The sequence below is a fragment of the Telopea speciosissima genome, chromosome 6 (assembly GCF_018873765.1).
Source record: "Telopea speciosissima isolate NSW1024214 ecotype Mountain lineage chromosome 6, Tspe_v1, whole genome shotgun sequence".
NCBI classification, from domain to species: domain Eukaryota; kingdom Viridiplantae; phylum Streptophyta; class Magnoliopsida; order Proteales; family Proteaceae; genus Telopea; species Telopea speciosissima.
This window is the reverse complement of record NC_057921.1, coordinates 62,249,366-62,268,114: the sequence shown is the minus strand read 5'-3', so window position 1 is coordinate 62,268,114 and position 18,749 is coordinate 62,249,366. Positions and strand designations below refer to the sequence as shown.

Below are 18,749 nucleotides of genomic sequence, written 5' to 3'. Positions count from 1 at the left end.
CCAAAAAAAAAAAAAAAAGAGTCACTATCTAGATTAGGGTCTAAGATACAGATCCGATTTGAATGAAGTTTCGGACCAGAGAAAATGTTATGCATCCCCGATTTTAGAGGGGGATCATTGGTTGAGGAATATCAGGAAAAAGATGCTTAGTTGTCCATGCCTACGCCTATCACCCCTACTCCATAATTTCCTCTCTTTGGTAAGTGTAAAAAGTGGGTGATTAATCTTATAATGAATGAGTAAACACAATTAAGAACGAACTTTTAAACATATATAATAACTCAACTGATAGTATTACATTAAAATATTATTATAGATTCTTTTAAACAATCAAATTTTTAATTAACTAAAGTTTCCATAGTCTGCAATCAGCTGAGAGTGTCATTGGTCAGGACACTAGTTCCATCATGTGGAACATCAAATGATAAATCTGACCATGGAGACCTAGGAGAGAGTATGGATACCGCATTAAAAATTTTAGACCCAAATTTAATCATTTACCTCCCCATGAATTGTCTTGCTTTCTCACGTATTTCTTTTTTTTTTTTGGGTACACATTCCCATGTATATCCATACACACCTATTGATAGTAGCTTCGATCATAATCAGATTACTTCTATTTTTTTAATATTGTTTTTTATTCCATATTACGAACTCTATTTGGGCTGAAACTTTTCATGTGAGTAGGGGACTCTTAGATCTACTTGTCCACAAAATTTTAGTACAACCTGATTTGCCACATGACAGAATTATGCAGTCAACCATTGTTTGGTTATATGGACTGCTTGACCAAAAAAGCTTTTTCCTTAAAATATATTTCAATTATATATTTTTTTCAAAATAACCAATAAAATTACAATTAATTTAGTCATTTTGGAAGACCATAAAGAAGTGATAAAAGAAAATTAGGTGTTACAAAATTTATCAAGTTTTTTAATGAAAATGCATGGTAAAAGCTTTTTCAGCAATATAGTATGCAGTCACTTGAGAATTATGATATTAAATATCATTAATGTGATTATGAATAACTGAAAAATTAAATAAAGAAGCCCATTCACTCATAACATACATGTTTAATATGTTTCTAACAGAAACTTGAATCCTATAAATTTGGAATCGTTGGGGAGGTGAATTCATTAAAAAAAAAAGTTTACTGTCCTTTGATAGTAAAAGAATAGATTAAAATAAGATGGCAAATTTCTATGGTATCTCCATGATAATCATAGTGTTCTTAGCCTTCAAGGGCATGGTAATTGTGCCCGTACTTGCATCAAGGAACATCACACCTGCTCCTGCTCTTGCTCCTGAACCAGATTCGGAACTACCAATACCACCTGAACCTCGACCGGGATATTATCATTATCTAGACACTTGCACAAAACATATACATGATGACAAATGTGGCCTAGAAATCATTAAAGGGTTGGATGGAAAAGGCAAAGTTAGCAAGGATTGTTGCCTTCAACTGGTAGAAATGGGATATGATTGCCACATTGCATTGGTTGAAGCACTTGGACTGATTGCTGCAGAAGATGCAGATCCAGCTTATCCAAAGTTTGAACAATTTAATGAAGGTCTTCCCAAGACTGGTCCAGAGGTGTGGAACCAGTGCGTGAAAGATACTGTTAGTCCTCCCCTCCCTCTTATCAATTAGTGAAGATCAAGTAACTAAAGTTTTTAAGGGAGAGGATTGGATGAATATGAAAAATAAAATGAAGACAAAACCACTTGTTAGTACTTCTTCCACATCATCTAATAAGAAGTTTTTCTACTATTTTCCAAATGATTTTAATGATTCCATTTAATTTATATCACAATTAAGAAAATTATGTGAACATACCATTTCCCTTATAAATCAAATAAAATGAAAGTATCTCTTGAATTGTTTTTCTAGTGATTCAAATAGCGTCATATTTTCATTTTCTATGACACTAGGGTGCATGGAAGGATTCATTTTATAGAGGGTAATAGACTCATCTTTTTTTGGTACAATTTCAAGCAAGATGAATGAGAAATAAATATGATAGAATGTTTAGTCCAAATTCTTAGATATTCTGAGGACACCACATGAAGAAAATTGTAGAATTGATTTTGAAATTTTTATTTTTTGTTCATCTTTTAATTGAACAGATTCTTTTGAACTATAGATCACTCCTTTATTATGCTCCCATAAACCTTCCTCCCCACCTCGGATCCCATAAAAAACTCTTGGTTATAGAAACAATTTACAAGTCATATGATGTATTTTGGATCTCAAATAAAGGAAAATTGAGATTCAATTGCAAGAGACGAATTAAAAGTAAGTATGGATTGCTTAATCTAAACCGTTTCTTAGATAAACAATATTGATTGGATTTATCGAATCATTCTTTTACTTGGAAAATTTTGGTTTGCGTTCTAAAAATGCCCTCTCAAGTATGCAATCTAGATAATTCTTTTCTTACGTTTGGATAAGCACCCAGTGCAATATGAAGATCCAATGGTTAAAAAAAAATAACACTATTTTCAAGAAGTACTAAAATATAATCCTTACATGAGGCTTTTAACAGAATCCATTAATACTAATTTTCATATGGCAAAAGTGTGGCAAAATGGATGTGTTGCTAGGCTTGGCAACACATCCCCACTAATTTGGGCTACCAAGCTTGTTAGTGCTCGTGGCAATGTTGTCATTGTTGGCAACAAGGTTTGGCAGCGGTGGTCATCAGTATATGGTTGTGGGTACAGTATTCTGTTTGTCAACAGGGTGTATCTCCGGCGTAGGCGCGGGGGTTTGGCAGCCCCTGAGGCGAATTTTTGGGCTTGCGTTTTCTACTTTCGCTCCAGAGGGGTATTTATTGGAAAGTATATATATTCTCTTAGAGTCACCGAAAACGCACTTTTTGAGCCCTAGAGAAGAAGGAAATCGTGGAGAAGTCGACTACTACTATTCTGACGTGGTTCGAGAATAGAGGTGCGAAGGAAATCATCTGAAAACCTCGATTTGGTGTTAGCGATGGATTCGAGTGCTTGATTCGTTCTATTGAAGATCTCACAGCATTCGCTTGGAGTTGGAGGTTTGCCTTTGAGGAGGTAAACGTGATCACAAACCATTACTTCTCTGTTCTAGGTTTAATTCTTGTTTTTGAATGTATTGGGTAGAACCTAGAGTGTGATTTGTTTTGGGTTGGGTTTGTGATTCAATTTGTTTAGTTGATTGATTGGAAGGCTGAGGCCATTATTGTATTGGGATTGAGGTCCTTGCCCTCACTGAGGTGAGAGATTGAAGCAGGGTAAGGGGTATCCTGGCCGTAGGGGCGGCTTATTGTATCTGAGTTGAGTATTGGGCATATACGAAACCCCGAGGGGTATTGCTCCGTGGACATAGACTTCACATACTATGAGGTGAACCACATATATCTTGTCTCATTGTCTGCTGTTTGTTGTTGGAGACTAATCCCTGTTTTGCAGAGTGGGTTTACAGTCTTGGTAGACCTGGCCACATTCTAGTGGTGCGAGGTGGGACTATAAGCGACCGTATTGTTTACAGAAAACATCAAAACAAAGGGAAGCTGATTCACCCCTCTCCCTCTCAATTTGATCCGGTGTTTACAAAGCTGATGATGTGCCAGTGTCTTGTTGTACAGATTGATAGGAGACCTCCTAGTCACATGTCAAATTTTATGATCAAACTCTATCATATGGCCATCTTATAGTCGATTATTCCCTTTGTATTTTATATATTTGGTAGTTCTTTTCTCTTATCATTGAGCTTTATACCACATTTTAACACACATTTTCCCCATGCTTGTACTTTGGATTTGATTGAAAGTTTGTACGTATACAAAAAGTGGATGTTTGGTAAACATGGTATGTTTTTCAAGAAAATATTCACCTCTTGAGGGAAGGAGCAAGGATTCACCATCTAGATTAGGTTCTAGGATGCAAAAATAATGACTCCATTCAAACCAATACGATTGTGAGGTCCGGTTTGAATGAAGTTGCGGACCCGAGAAAATGTTATGCATCTCCGTCTATTCAATTAAACTAGTATTTTCATTCATTTGTTATTTTTATAAATTATAAATATTCCTAGCCATAACATTCAGACAAATAAGGTATACAAGAAAATTAAGCAGGAATAATATGAAGAATTACCACTATCCCACTGCACTACAACAAAGTTAATATACATAAAATCATAAGAAATTAATTCGTTAACTTACAACATGTTAAAATAAAGCTATCCTAAGCTACTATTATTAGTAAAACAAAAAAATAAAGAAAATCTTAATTTACATACACATGATATTACAAGAATGCCATTTTAAATGTGATAAATTAACGAAATATTAGCAAACGCACTAAGTGGAATAAATAAATTAATTTTATCATACGAATGCATGAAACTATCCTATTCTAACCATCAGAACATATAAACAGAGAACAATGAAATAAACAAATAAGTATAAATTTAATAAATTCATAAAAATGCTCTAAATACCTTTCAGAGTTCTAATGCATGAAAAATTCTGACCAATATCAAAATAACTAGAACAAAAATAAAATTTTGGACTTAAAAAATAACAAAATACCCTTAATATTAGACATTATTATAAAATACAAATAAATAAAAAAATTCCAAAAATAGTATACACCCTTATGAATGAAAACCCATTGGAAAACACCAAAAAAATTGGATGAAATCAGTCAATGTTAGTAGACTCTCAACCACATTAGCTGGGGGGTCATTGGATGTTAGTTAGGGAAGGTCCTTGGTGCCAAATTGGGCCAACCTAGGGCCAGGTCTGGACCGTGTCGGGTCCACTGACAAATTCCTTTAACTCAAAATTCCAAAATCATGATTCAAATATGCGTTTGAAAGCTCATTCCAATAATTTTCAAATGTGTTAAAATTAGAAATCATTTTGGCCAGTGGATCCTACAAGGCCGAAAACATAATCTTTTACAAAACAAACATCAAATTGAATTGTTCTCAAACCATTTTTTTAATACTGAAAATTAACTATAAAATCTTTTTTTCTTTAGTAAGAAAAATTAATCACCAAATCATTAAACTGGGATCAATTTCATGGTTATTTACAAACTTTGACCTTGTCAACCCTGTTAGAGATATAATTGATCATTTCTTTGGTCAATTTCTTAAATTTCTTGCAAAATAAGTCCTTTTCTGATTTGGACATCTATTCATCATAATCAATCAGTCTCTAGGGGTGACAAAATGGGGTGTCTACACCTATACAATAAAAAAATATAAAATAATGGTCAAATTAAGACTCTTTTTTGCACCATCTTCAAATAGTGGATAATTTATTGATTAAATACACTTAGACCAAATGTTCTCTGTGCAACAGCGCAGATTGCACCCAAACACATGAGGGTGGGTGAAATGACCACCTTGCCCCCTGAATGGATAGCCCATGTGTCTGGGCGCAGCCTGAGCTACTGCACAGAGAACTTCCGCCCATACACTTAATTCATGAGTTTTGGACCTTCTTTAAGACAATTTTATTAATTTAATGCAACTAACACCTCTCAATGTTATTTGGTAATTTTAAAGCTATAGAAGGTGAGTTCTCATCCTTGTCTGAGAATATAGTTCATCACTGTTGTGAACATCTTCGGGGTATCAAAATGGGGTGTCAACTCCCATATTTTTTCAAACTAAATGTTTAAGACTTGTATTGTCTATTTTTTTCGTTTTAAATCATTCTCGAAATGTTTGAGTGTTTTTTTTTTTTTTCTCACCATCATATTCAAATCTGGGCTGTTTTAAAAATTATTTAATGAATAATGATTTTTTTTCAACAACAATTTTTAAAAGCACTTCTATTAAATCCAATTGGCGACAATAGTCTTTCCTTCCACAATGCAATTTAGTCAAAGGTTATAGCCCTTACTTCTTGGAAAGTTTCCTTTTGTATCGGCCAAATTTATAGGTAAGCCTAGATACTTATCCGGCATCATCAAGCCCCTAATCCCAACTATTTCAGCAAAGATTCTCCTAAGCAGCACATGGGACTTTACTCTTTAAGTTAAAATATTTTAAGGATTTCGATAGAGTAATAGACTATCAAGAGGCCCCAAAACAAAATATAAAATCAATGAAATATAGTAACACACAAAATGTTGTGAGACCAGTTTTATTAATTGGCCATGGTGCTACAACAAAGATCTTTGCGACCTTCTTCATCCTACAAACTCCTTATGTCTTCCCTGGAACTTAATTAATCTCTATTTCAATCTTGCTGATGAAACTGATAATTTTACTAGTGTTAGTTTTAAATGGTGTAGTGATGAACCTTCTTACCGTAGAGCTACCATGATGGCTCGCCTTAATCTTACAAACAATGTAAATACTACTTTTTGGTAATATATATTTTCTTTTCATAAAAAAAAAAAAAAAAGTTGGCCATGGTGGTTAAGCCCTTCCAAACCCATAAGTATGTCTAATTCTATTTATGGTTAGTCCATCTACCCATTTGGAATCATTCACTTGTTTTATTTTTGGTTTGAGGTCCCAATTTTAAATGTTGATTTTCAAACTCTGTAATTTTTTTTTTCTTTTGAGTCCAAGCTTCAGATCTCAACCCAATTTAAGACGGAAAAGACTTCTCTACTTCCAAGACGGGTTGTACTTCCGTGCGCCCAACTTTGCCCCACATACAAGGCGGCAAAAAGTACTGCCTTGCCCCTGCCCGAGCGCCCTGACCGAGCAGGGGTAAAGCGGTACTTTCTGCCCGCCTTGTATGCTGGGCAAAGTTGGGCGCGCGAAAGTACTGCCTGCCTTGGAAGTAGAGGAGTCGGATCCATTTAAGACTCAAATAAAAAAGCAAAAACCTCAAATACAAGTTTTTGTAGGAGGATCATTGGTTGAGGCATATCAGGAAAAAGGTGCCCAAGTGTCCATGCCTACGCCTACCACCCCTACTCCATAATTTCCTCTATTTGGTAAGTATAAAAAATGGGTGATTAATCTTATAATGAATGACTAAACACAATTAAGAACAAACTTTTAAACATATATAATAACTCAACCAACAGTATTACATTAAAAGATTGTTATAAATTCTTTTAAACAATCAAATTTTTAATTAAGTAAATTCTTCCTAAAAAGATATTTCAATTATATATTTATCTCAAAACAACCAATAAAGTTATAATTAATTTAGTCATTTCGGAAGACCATAAAGAAGTGATAATAGAAAATTAAGTGTTACAAAACTTATCAAATTTTTAATGAAAATGCATAGTAAAAGCTTTTTCAGCAATATAATATGTAGTCACTTGAGAATTGTGATATTAAATATCATTATTGTGATTATGAATAACTGAAAAATTAAATAAAGAAGCCCATTCACTCATAACATACATGTTTAATATGTTTCTAACAGAAAATTGAATCCTATATATTTGGAATTGTAGGAAGATGAATTCATTAAAAAAAAAAGTTTACTGTCCTTCGATAGTAAAAGAATAGATTAAAATAAGATGGCAAATTTCTATGGTATCTCCATGATAATCATAGTGTTCTTAGCCTTCAAGGGCATGGTAATTGTGCCCGTACTTGCATCAAGGAACATCACACCTGCTCCTGCTCCTGAACCAGATTCGGAACTACCAATACCACCTGAACCTCGACCGGGATTTTATCAATATCTAGACAATTGCTCAAAACATATACATGATGATGCATGTGGCAACGAAATCATAATAGGGTTGGCTGGACAAGGTAACGTTAGCAAGCATTGTTGCCTTCAACTTGTAGAAATGGGGCATGACTGTCACTCTGCATTAGTTGAAGCACTTGGACTTATTCGTGTAAAAGAATCAGATCCATCTTATGAGAAGTACAAACACTTTAAGGAAGGTCTTCCCAAGAATGGTGCAGCGGTATGGAACCAATGTGTGAAAGATACTGCCAGTCCTTCCCTCCCTCTTATCAAAAGATCACTGTACGCAACCTAAGTTTTTAAGGGAGAAGATCGGATGAATATGAAAAATAAAATGAAGAAAAAAACCACTTGTTAGTATTTCGTCCACGTCATCTAATAAAAAGTTCTTCTACTATTTTTCAAATGATTTTAATGATTCCTTCAATTTATATTGCAATTAGGAAAATTATGTGAATATTCCATTTCCCTCACAAATCTTCTAGTAATTCAAAATCAAATAATCTTTTTTGGTACAACTTCAAGCTTTCAAAGCAAGATGAATGAGAAATGAAAATGGCAGAATGTTCCTAATCTTTCTTTTACCATTGGATCGAGATCCACATAGCTAGTAGTGCGTCTTGATCTTAACACGTGGCAAATGATAAGCGGACAAACCTGTATGTCTTGGGTATATTTAGCTTGAATTTCGATCCAGTTCGTGTGCACGCACAGCCCTTAGAGCATTCAGATATCTTGACGCTTATTGGAACAGACAATGTTCTGGTTTCCAAGTTTGCAACCGTGCTGTCGTATGATTGTATCGAAATCTCCAGATTCACTCAATATGTATGTTCTCTAAGGCTATCTTTGGTATCATTATTTTTTTTGATTTTTGTCAATTTAACGTAAATCATTAACGAAAACTATTTTGATCAAAACATAAAAATGATTTGATAACCAATAGACATAAAATGGGTTTTTTTTGAAGAAATGGTTTTGGTATGTCTATGTACAAAATGATTTTTTGAAAAAAAGGATTAAGAGATAGTTCCTTTCACCCACCTTCTTTAAAACTCTCTCAGCTTTCCAAGCCCTTTGAGTTAAATTGCAAAGCATTAAAATTGTATTCATGGATGATCCCCCCTCCCTCTCCCTCTCCTCGCTCCGGCTCCTCCTCTCCCCCCCTCTGCATCTTCGTTGGGTACCTTGTCCCTGCATACCCTCTCCACTGCCACCTCTCTATCTCTGTATCTCCACTCCCAGCCACCTGTTATATCCCCTGCCCCAAATCTGCCCTTCCCTCATGCTTGGTGAATAAGGGTTTGGGTCATCTTGGGTTTATTGATTGATAAAGCAACTGAGAATCTGAGATGCATGGATTGTATTAGAGAACAACTAATTCCTTCTTCTCTCACTCTCGCCCAACGCCCCTGTACTCCTCCAATCAGATTTAGTCGGTTTATTTGCACTTTGAATGGTAATCTTACTGTTTTGGCTGAGGATCTTCGGCAAATTCTGAGAAGGAGACGGGTAATTGCCTGATATCTGGAACTCGCCTCTGCGCTGCTCGTACTCACTCCACTGCCAGATTTTGGGGTAGCGAAACTTGGGGAGAAGAGTGGCTTTGTAATGGGAGTTATAGAGGGGCCGACAAGGTTGCGAGAATGGTAAAGAGATATGGGGGAGGGGCGTGAGATGCAGAGGGCGGGGGTAACAGAGGGAAAGGGGGCGGTGGCTTGGGGAAAGAGCATGTGAGAGAGAACTACAGAATTCTCCCTAAAATATAGGAGATTTGTGGGGGCAGGCAGCATGAATTGGGACGGGGTTGTGGGGAAAGGGGTGGGCAACCGATGAGCAAGGAAGAGGGTGAGAAGAAGACGAAGAAGAATAAGAAGAAGAAGAGAGGGGGAGTGGGCTTGTGTTTCTAATAATAAAATTAAATGACGTTTTTACTCTCACTTTTGTGACATACAAGCACAAGTTGATTAACATTGAGCGAAAAAAATAGAAAAAAATAGCTTTTGGCCAAAACACATAAATGGATCAAGAGTCATTTTTGGTTTTTGATTTTTTTTCAATCTTTTCTAAATAGAAATAGACTCAATAAACGATACCAAACACAACCAAAAATATTTTTTAAGATAAAAATCAAAAATAAAAATTATACCAAAGATAGCCTAATTTATCCGCTCGATTCTTTTTCTTTCGAGTTTGGGGCCTTTTGGACACCCTTTTCAATTATTGGTTTTTATCATCCACCCCCCCTCCTCCACCCCCCAAAAAAGCCAAAATTTTAAGAAATTTAGGTAACTGTTTCAAATTTTAAAAGAAACCCTAGGGTCAGCACCATATTTTTTTTCCCATAAATTTGAGGACAAGTCTTGAGAAGAGATTTTAGTTTAATTCCTGTACAAGGATAACTGTTTAGTTATAGCAGTCTTATTGCAAACCGGTTTATAATGAATTTGTTTTTGATATCGAATTTTTGGTTTGCATATCAGTGTGCAGTATATCAAAACTCTAATTACGATTGCATATTGTTTATTATTCTTTGTTTTGAAAAGGGTTCTATTAATTGTACATAAATGCCTAAATGGAGAGGTAATTATATTCTAATTGGATTCATATTTTCATTACTTGGGTTGTCTTTTGTCTAAGTGAGCATAGTTACCATTTAAAGAGTGTCTGTCCTGATTAACAAATTTTGTTTACATCAACTTGCAGCCTTACTGTAGTCTCTAAATGTTCTTTAATTTTACATGGGCACTTTAAGAATTTTGAGATTTGTGATTTGTAACACTTACTAAGTTGAACATTTCAATGGAAAGCAGCATGAACAGAGCATTTGATGACATGTTGAGAATGTGCCGAGCTTTTCTTTGAGTGAAGCTGGCGTGGTGTAGCAACCATAAAGTGGTCCCATTTGTGTGGGAATCATGCCGTAGCTTTCCCAAGTCATGGAAATCACATAGGGTTAGAAAGCACAAACCCCTGGTAGTTCAGGAGGTCAATTATGCCGATCTTAGTTTAGGTTGATTTTGGAGAATTATGGCCAAAATATTGGTATGTTTGTAGTCCATAATGAATTTTTCTCCTCTCAGGTTTCCTGGCTGGTCAGGTGCGTAGGTTCCTCTCATAGGAGGGGTGGAAATGACGACCTCACCCCTTACCCAAACACACTGCCCGAGTGGGGTGAGGTCATCATTTATGCCCTCCAATGAGAGGAACCTGCGCACCTGACTGGGCAGGGAACCTGAGAGGAGAACGATCCGTCTATAATGGGATTTTTGTAGAGGTATGATTTAATTATTGGTCCAGGATTTTTTTTTGGCTACGCCCTTTTTTATGATTTTTCTTTGGGTTGGGTGTCAACAATGTCATACCCTACTCGCTTGAAATATTACTCAACCTAGCCCACCGTGTGAAACATTCGTGGGGTTAACCAAGTTCACAAGGGAACTAATAACTCGGTCATGTACCTGTAGTGTCAATGGAGGGTAGAGGCTATACCCATGTTTTTTCAAATACAATTCCTGACCCTAACCCGACAAGGGTCATACCATACCCTAACCAGTTTAACCCATCCCATTTCCAACCCCAGTCCAGGATATAGGTGATGAGTTCTAATAAATTAAAATAAGATTTAATGAACTGAACTACCACAAGACAGAACCACTGTGTTCCTAGCTTAGGTAACAATGGGGCAGAAAATAGATGATGTAATAACCCACAAACCGGCCAGCCGATGAGGCTAAAAATCTGGTCAAAGCTGGCCTAAATCATGGTTATTTACCAACTTTGACATGGTCAACCCTATTAGGGGTATATTTGGTCATTTCTTAGGCCAATTTTTTAAATTCCTTGTAATTATTCCAGAAGTCAGTTGGGGTCTTAAGAAACTAAGAATCCTCTGAAGCCATCAAAATAGGTCCCTTTCTGTCTTAGTGCACCTAATCATCATAACCAATCCCGTCTCGGATGATGAAATGGGGTGTCTATAACTACACAACCAAAAAACTTAAAATAATGACCAAATCAAGCCTCTATTTTGCACCATCTTTAAATAATAGATATTTTATGATTAAATACACTTAATTCATGAATTTTGCACCTTCTTAAAGACAATTTTATTAATTTTATCCAACCAACACCTCTCAGGCTCTCAATGTCTTTTTTTTTTTGATAAATAAATTTATAAACGGAGGTACAAAGTACTAGAAGAGTCAGAAAACATCTGCATAAGGATACAGTCCGGGGGAGGGGGATGTAACCAAAAGGAAGAAACTCGAGAGGAAGCCCCAAGGGAGGCAAGATGATCGGCCACTGAATTCGCCTCACGGAGAGTGTGAACGAAGCCAATTTGGACAAAATGCGAAGATAACACTTTGCAATCCGATAGAATATATCTATAACCTTCCAAGGAGCGTCCACAGTCGGATCCTGAAGAATGTTGATCGCAAGAAGGTTATCGCTTTCCACGATAAGGTGAGTGATACCCAAGGACACAGACATACGAAGAGCTTCCCGAACTGCAAGGGCTTCGGCGACAAGCGCAAAGTTCCTCCCTATTCCGATAGCGAATCCACATATAAACGAGGCATTTGGAGATCTGCACACCCCACCTATACCAGTGCGACCTGGGTTGCCAAGGCTGGCCCCATCCACATTGAATTTCATAAAAGGAGCTATAGGATGGACCCATCTTTCTAATCGGGTCGGGGATCTATGAGATGTACTGTAAGTGCTAGCAAATTCCCTTGCGGTCACGATAGCTCTCAGAGTGATTGATGCCGAATTAAATGGCATTTTTCTGAAAATGAGATCCCAATATGCTGTCCAAATGTTCCAGAGAACACTACAGAACAAAGAGGCTTTGAGGGTATCGTCCTTGTGATGATGGCTAGTGATAGTCAAGGCAGAAATTAGCCAGACCGACAAGACGCCAAATGGACTTCACTTGATCGCACAAATAGAAAAGATGAGATGGAGATTGCATGTGTTGCTGGCAGATATAACAGAAGGGATTGTGACTAAAACCTCTCGAATTGAGTAAATCCGGGAGAGGTAGCTTGTCATGATGGGTTTTCCAAATAAGAAATTGAATCTTAGGAGCAGTAGGAAGATGCCAGATTCTTAACCATAGCTTGTCATTTTGAGTTGAAGCCGGACTAAGAGCAAGATTGTAAGCAGATGCTACAGAAAATTTGCCTGTGGAAGTTCCTATCCACACAATGCTGTCTTCCGTGGGAAAGAGCGGAAGAGGGATGGAAATGATTGTAGCCGCGATATCAGGAGGCCACCAATGGAAGACTATCCAAATGCCAAGTATGAGCATGATGATCTATAAACCAGTCAACCGTAGATGGAGCTTGAAAGGGAAGGGGAAAAGGAGCCATGGAAGGTGGAAAATCCGGAATCCAGTTATCAATCCAAGGATTAATACTCCGTCCATCACCCACCCGATGAAAAATTCCGGAGCGAAGCAGGTCACGAGAAGAACACACAGACTTCCATCCCCACGAGGCTGTAGTCGGATAGTTAGCTTGGAGGAAAGAAGTGGAAGCAAAGTATTTTTCCATCATAAGTCTGCCCCGCAAAGAAGTCGAAGGGGACAAAAGCTCCCAGCCTTTCTTAGCGAGAAGAGCAGCAATTATTGGGGCTGCAAGTTTAATATTTAAGCCGCTGTGTCTGCGGGGTTGACAAATGGTGCTCCATGAAATCGTGGGGACTGAAGATGTGCTCCCATTGGACTAGTAGAATTGACGACTCACTGTGTCCAAAGATTTATGAATTGTAGCAGGGAGTTTGAAGCAGGACATCATATAAAGCGGCATTGCAGACAATGTTGACTGAATTAAAATTGTTTTACTGGCAGGACTGAGATAAAGGGTCTTCCAATGTTGAAGCTTGTTTGACAATCGAGCAAGCTGATTCTCGCAATGGTATTTAGAGAGTTTACCACTGATAAAGGGAATACCAAGATACTTGTCAAGGGCTGAAGTAGGAATGATTTGAAAAAATTCTCTGAGCTGTCTATTCAAGGAAGAACTGACATTTGGGCTAAACTGAGCGGAAGATTTGTTGATGTTGATGGCTTGACCTGACACTTGGCAGTATGCCCCTAGAATGTCATTGATTGCCCTCGCTTCAGACATAGTGGCCTCCCCAAAGAAGATGAGATCATCTGCAAAGGCCATATGTGATAGCTCTTCTCCCCTCTTGTGATTTGTAAGCCTTTGATTCGACCTTCTTGTGTAGCAATGGCTAAATGTGATGAGAGAACCTCCGTGCAAAGGACAAACAAATAGGAGGAGAGTGGATCACCCTGACGAAGACCTCTACTGGGTTTCAAAAAAGGAAGGAGAGATCCATTGAGCAGAATTCCCAACTGGGTATTTTCCACACAGAACATAACGCGCTCAATCCACGTCTGATCAAAACCATAATTGACTAGAGAACGCCGCAAGAAGCTCCATTCTACTCGATCATAGGCCTTGCTCATATCAACTTTAAATGAAAAATATCCCTTCTTTCGCCTCCTGGTTTTCCTGATTTTGTGAAGCATCTCGTGACAAATAAGAACGTTATCTTGAATATGTCGCCCCTTAATAAAACCATTCTGGCTGAAAGATATAATCTTATGAAGCAGAGGACGCAGCCGCCTGACAATAATACTAGATATTATTTTGTAGATGAAATTGCATAAACTGATAGGCCGGAATTCCGTCACCGCAGAAGGATGATCCACCTTAGGAATGAGAGCCAGGAATGTATGATTAAGTGATAGAGAGAAAGTTCCTGCGGAGAAAAATTGGATTATAGAATTGGATAGTTCCTCCCCACAATATCCCAGGAATTTTGAAAAAACATTCCTGAAAACCCATCAGGACCAGTAGCCTTGTGTGAAGGCATGTGTCTCACTGTATTATAAATTTCTGCTTCTGTAACAGGAGCCAAAAGTCTCAAATTGTCAGCATGAGTGATTCTGCCTCAAATAGGTTCAAAATATGCTTCATGAATGATAGGATTGGAGGAAGTGAACAGATCGCGAAAGTGATTGCAGAATATTGTGCCAATTTGTTGGGAATCAGTGACAGTCACGCCTCCATGATTGATGAAACGCACATAATTTCGAGCTCTTCTTTTGACAGTAGTAAGATGGAAGAATTTGGTATTTCGATCGCCATTTTTTATCCAATTGCTTCGAGATTTATGTTGCCAAAGAAGTTCTTCTTGGTGTGCTAATCTTCATATCATAGCAATATAGTGTTTTTCCTCCAAAAACCAATGATCGGATCGATTCGCTGGACTCACATCATACAGAAGGCGTAATGTGTCTTTCGCTCTTTCTAATTTCTGGAAGATATTCCCCACATGAACTTTATTCCAATGCCTAAGCCTTTTCTGAAGATAGCCTAACCTCTGACACAATGTCATTTGGTAATTTTAAAACTATAGAAGGTGAGTTTTTCTCCTTGTCCTAGAATATATCTAATTCATCACCATCGTGAACATCCTCGGGTATGAAAATGGGGAGTCCAGCTCACGTTCACATACGTGAACGTAAGAGAACGGCTCCCAGTTGTTCAGATGGAATCCACATGGATGGATTCCATCTAAACAGTTGGGAGCCATTATCATACACTCATGTACGTGAACGTGAGCCCAACTCGAAAATGGGGTGTCTACTCCCATATTTTTCAAACTAAAAAATGTTTAAAACTTGTATTGTCTGTTTTCCTTTTAAGTCATTCTCAAAATGTTTGACTTTTTTTGTTTTTTGTTTTTACCATCCTATTCAAATCTGGGCTATTTTAAAAATTATATAATGAATAATGATTTTTTGTCTTTCCCATTTTCACGAACTATGTTTTTAACTCCTTTTTTTTTTTTTTTTTTTGCAAACCCAATCATGGGGTGGAATTTTATTCATCCTCAACAAAGTATATCTGGGCAATTTTTTGTGGTAAGGAGGATTTCAAGAATACCACTCACTTCTTAGAAGGATAAAAGCACTTTCAATTTAGCAATATTCCATTGTCTCGGTGATGAGATAAAATCAATTGAAATACCTAAACGATTTGGGGAAGATGAGGGCAATTTGGTCATTTTAATCTTTAATTTTGATGGATTTTTGTCACAAGGGTATTTTGGTCATTAGATTTCCTAAAACTAACGTCTAACATCCCAAATTAACAGACTTGACCAAAGTGCTACACTGTTTTGAAAGTAGGGGGAGTTTGCAATTAGAAAAATTGTAGGGGGCATTTGGATACATGGGCATTTTTAGGGGGATATTTGTGAAAAACCTTTTTCTTTTTGGGGTAGATATTCCCATGTATCCATGAAGAGTAGCTCCTCCCACAATCGGATCAATTCAAATTTTTTTTAATTGCTTTATAATCCATATAACGAACTCTGCTTGGCTGAAACTTTCATGTGAGTAGGGGACTTTGGGATTTATCTATCCACAAAATTTCATTTTAGTCCGATTTGCCACGGGAGAGAATTATGCAACGAACCATTGCTTGGTTATATGGACTGCTAGACCAAAAAACTTACTCCCTTAAAAGATATTACAATTATATGTTTCTCTCAAAACAATCAATAGAGTTACAATTAATTTAGTTGTTTCGGAAGACCATAAAGAAGTGATAAAAAATTAGGTGTCGCAAAATTTGTCAATTTTTTAATGAATAAGGTAAAAGCTTTTTCAACAATATAGTATGCATTCACTTGAGAATTGTGATATTAAATATCATTAATGTGATTATCAATAACTGAAATATGAAATAAAGAAGCCCATTCATTCATAGCATACCTATTTAATATGTTTCTAACTGAAACTTGAATCCTATAATTTTTTTTTTTTTTTTTTTGGTACGAACTTGAATCCTATAAATTTGTTGTTGTGGGAAAGGTGAATTCATAAAAAAAATAAATTACTATCCTTTGATTGTAAAAGAATAAATTAAAATAAGATGGCAAATTTCTATGATATTTCAATGATAATCATAGTGTTCTTAGCCTTCAAGGGCATGGTAATTGTGCCCGCACTTGCAGCAAGGAACATCACACCTACTCCTGGACCAGTTTCAGCACTACCACCTGAACCTCGACCGGGATTTTATCAATATCTAGACAATTGCTCAAAACATATACATGATGATGCATGTGGCAATGAAATCATAATAGGGTTGGCTGGACAAGGTAACGTTAGCAAGCATTGTTGCGTTCAACTTGTAGAAATGGGGCATGACTGCCACTCTGCATTAGTTGAAGCACTTGGACTTATTCGTGTAAAAGAATCAGATCCATTTTATGAGAAGTACAAACACTTTAAGGAAGGTCTTCCCAAGAATGGTGCAGCGGTATGGAACCAATGCGTGAAAGATACTACCAGTCCTTCCCTTCCTCTTATCAAAAGATCATTGTATGCAACCTAAGTTTTTAAGGGAGAGGATCGGATGAATATGAAAAATAAAATGAAGAAAAAAACCACTTGTTAGTATTTCGTCCACGTCATTTAATAAAAAGTTCTTCTACTATCTTTCAAATGATTTTAATGATTCCTTCAATTTATATTGCAATTAAGAAAATTATGTGAATATAAGTACCATTTCCCTTACAAATCAAATAAACTGAAAGTATCTCCTAAATTGCTTTTTCTAGTAATTCAAAATCAAATAATCTTTTTTGGTACAACTTCAAGCTTTCAAAGCTAGATGAACGAGAAATGAAAATGGCAGAATGTTTCTAATCTTTCTTTTACCATTGCATTGAGAAACACATAGCTAGGAGTGCGTCTTGGGTACATTTAGGTTGAATTCCGATCCAGTTCGTGTGCACGCACAGCCCTTAGAGCATTCAGATATCTTGATGCTTATTGGAACGGACAATGTTCTGGTTTCCAAGTTTGTAACCGTGCTGTCGTATGATTGTATCGAAATCTCCAGGCTCACTCAATATGTATGTTCTCCAATTTAACCGCTCGATTCTTTTTCTTTCGAGTTTGGGGCCTTTTGGACACCCTTTTCAATTATTGGTTTTTATCATCGACCCCCCCTCCTCCTCCCCCCCCCCCCCCGGCAAAAAACCAAAATTTTAAGAAATTTAGGTAACTGTTTCAAATTTTAAAAAACCCCTAGGGTCAGCACCATATTTTTTTCCCATAAATTTGAGGACAAGTCTTGAGAAGAGATTTTAGTTTAATTCCTGTACAAGGATAACTATTTAGTTATAGCAGTCCTATTGCAAATTGGTTTATAATGAATTTGTTTTTGATATCGGATTTTTGGTTTGCATATCAGTGTGCACAGCATATCAAAACTCTAGTTACAATTGCATATTGTTTATTATTCTTTGTTTTAAAAAGAGTTCCACTTATTGTACATAAATGGAGAGGTAATTATATTCTAATTGGATTCATATTTTTATTGCTTGGGTTGTCTTTTGTCTAAGTGGACATAGTTACCGTTTAAAGGGTGTCTGTCCTGATTAACAAATTTTGTCTACTTCAACTTGGATTAAATAAGACAATATCACCGATATTGTCATTATAATGACAATATCGGTGATACTGTCTTATGTAACTTCATGGCAAATTGCATACTGCAGACCACAAAACATGAACGATGAACCATATTAACAAGGAATAGCTGAACTAGATTGGTTTGTTTCCAATGGATTTTTTTCCCTTCCTATTTGCCCTATTAACTGCTAAAACAGAACAGTTCAAATGCATGAATAGAGAGTGCCAAAATAATTAAGAACTGCAGATAAGCGATGCTTGTTTATTTTGACATTATTCGACATTATTGATAAACAATGTGGCATCAACTTGCAGCCTTACTGTAGTCCCTAAATGTTCTTCAATCTTACATGGGCAGAATTTTGAGATTTGTTATTTGTAACACTTGATAAGTTGAACATTTCAATGGAAAGCAGCATGAACAGAGCATTTGATGACATGTTGAGAATGTGCCAAGCTTTTCTTTGAGTGAAGCTGGCGTGTAGCAACCATAGAGAGGTCCCATTTGTGTGGGAATCATACCGTAGCTTTCCCAAGTCATGGAAATCACATAGGGTTAGAAA

At 36.7% G+C, this 18,749-nt stretch overlaps 1 protein-coding gene across 1 annotated transcript; it reads left to right on the top strand.

Moving 5' to 3' along the window:
• The first annotated feature begins 1,189 nt into the window (after positions 1–1,189).
• LOC122666025 (protein DOWN-REGULATED IN DIF1 11-like) lies at positions 1,190–1,654 on the top strand. Its single transcript, XM_043862141.1, has one exon. It carries the CDS (start codon positions 1,190–1,192, stop codon positions 1,652–1,654), a length of 465 nt encoding a protein of 154 aa, XP_043718076.1.
• The last annotated feature ends 17,095 nt before the right edge of the window (positions 1,655–18,749 follow it).

What these genes read in the sequence shown, in the direction of transcription:
- LOC122666025 (XM_043862141.1), top strand. Translation starts at nt 1,190, where the DNA reads ATGGCAAATTTCTATGGTATCTCCATGATAATCATAGTGTTCTTAGCC.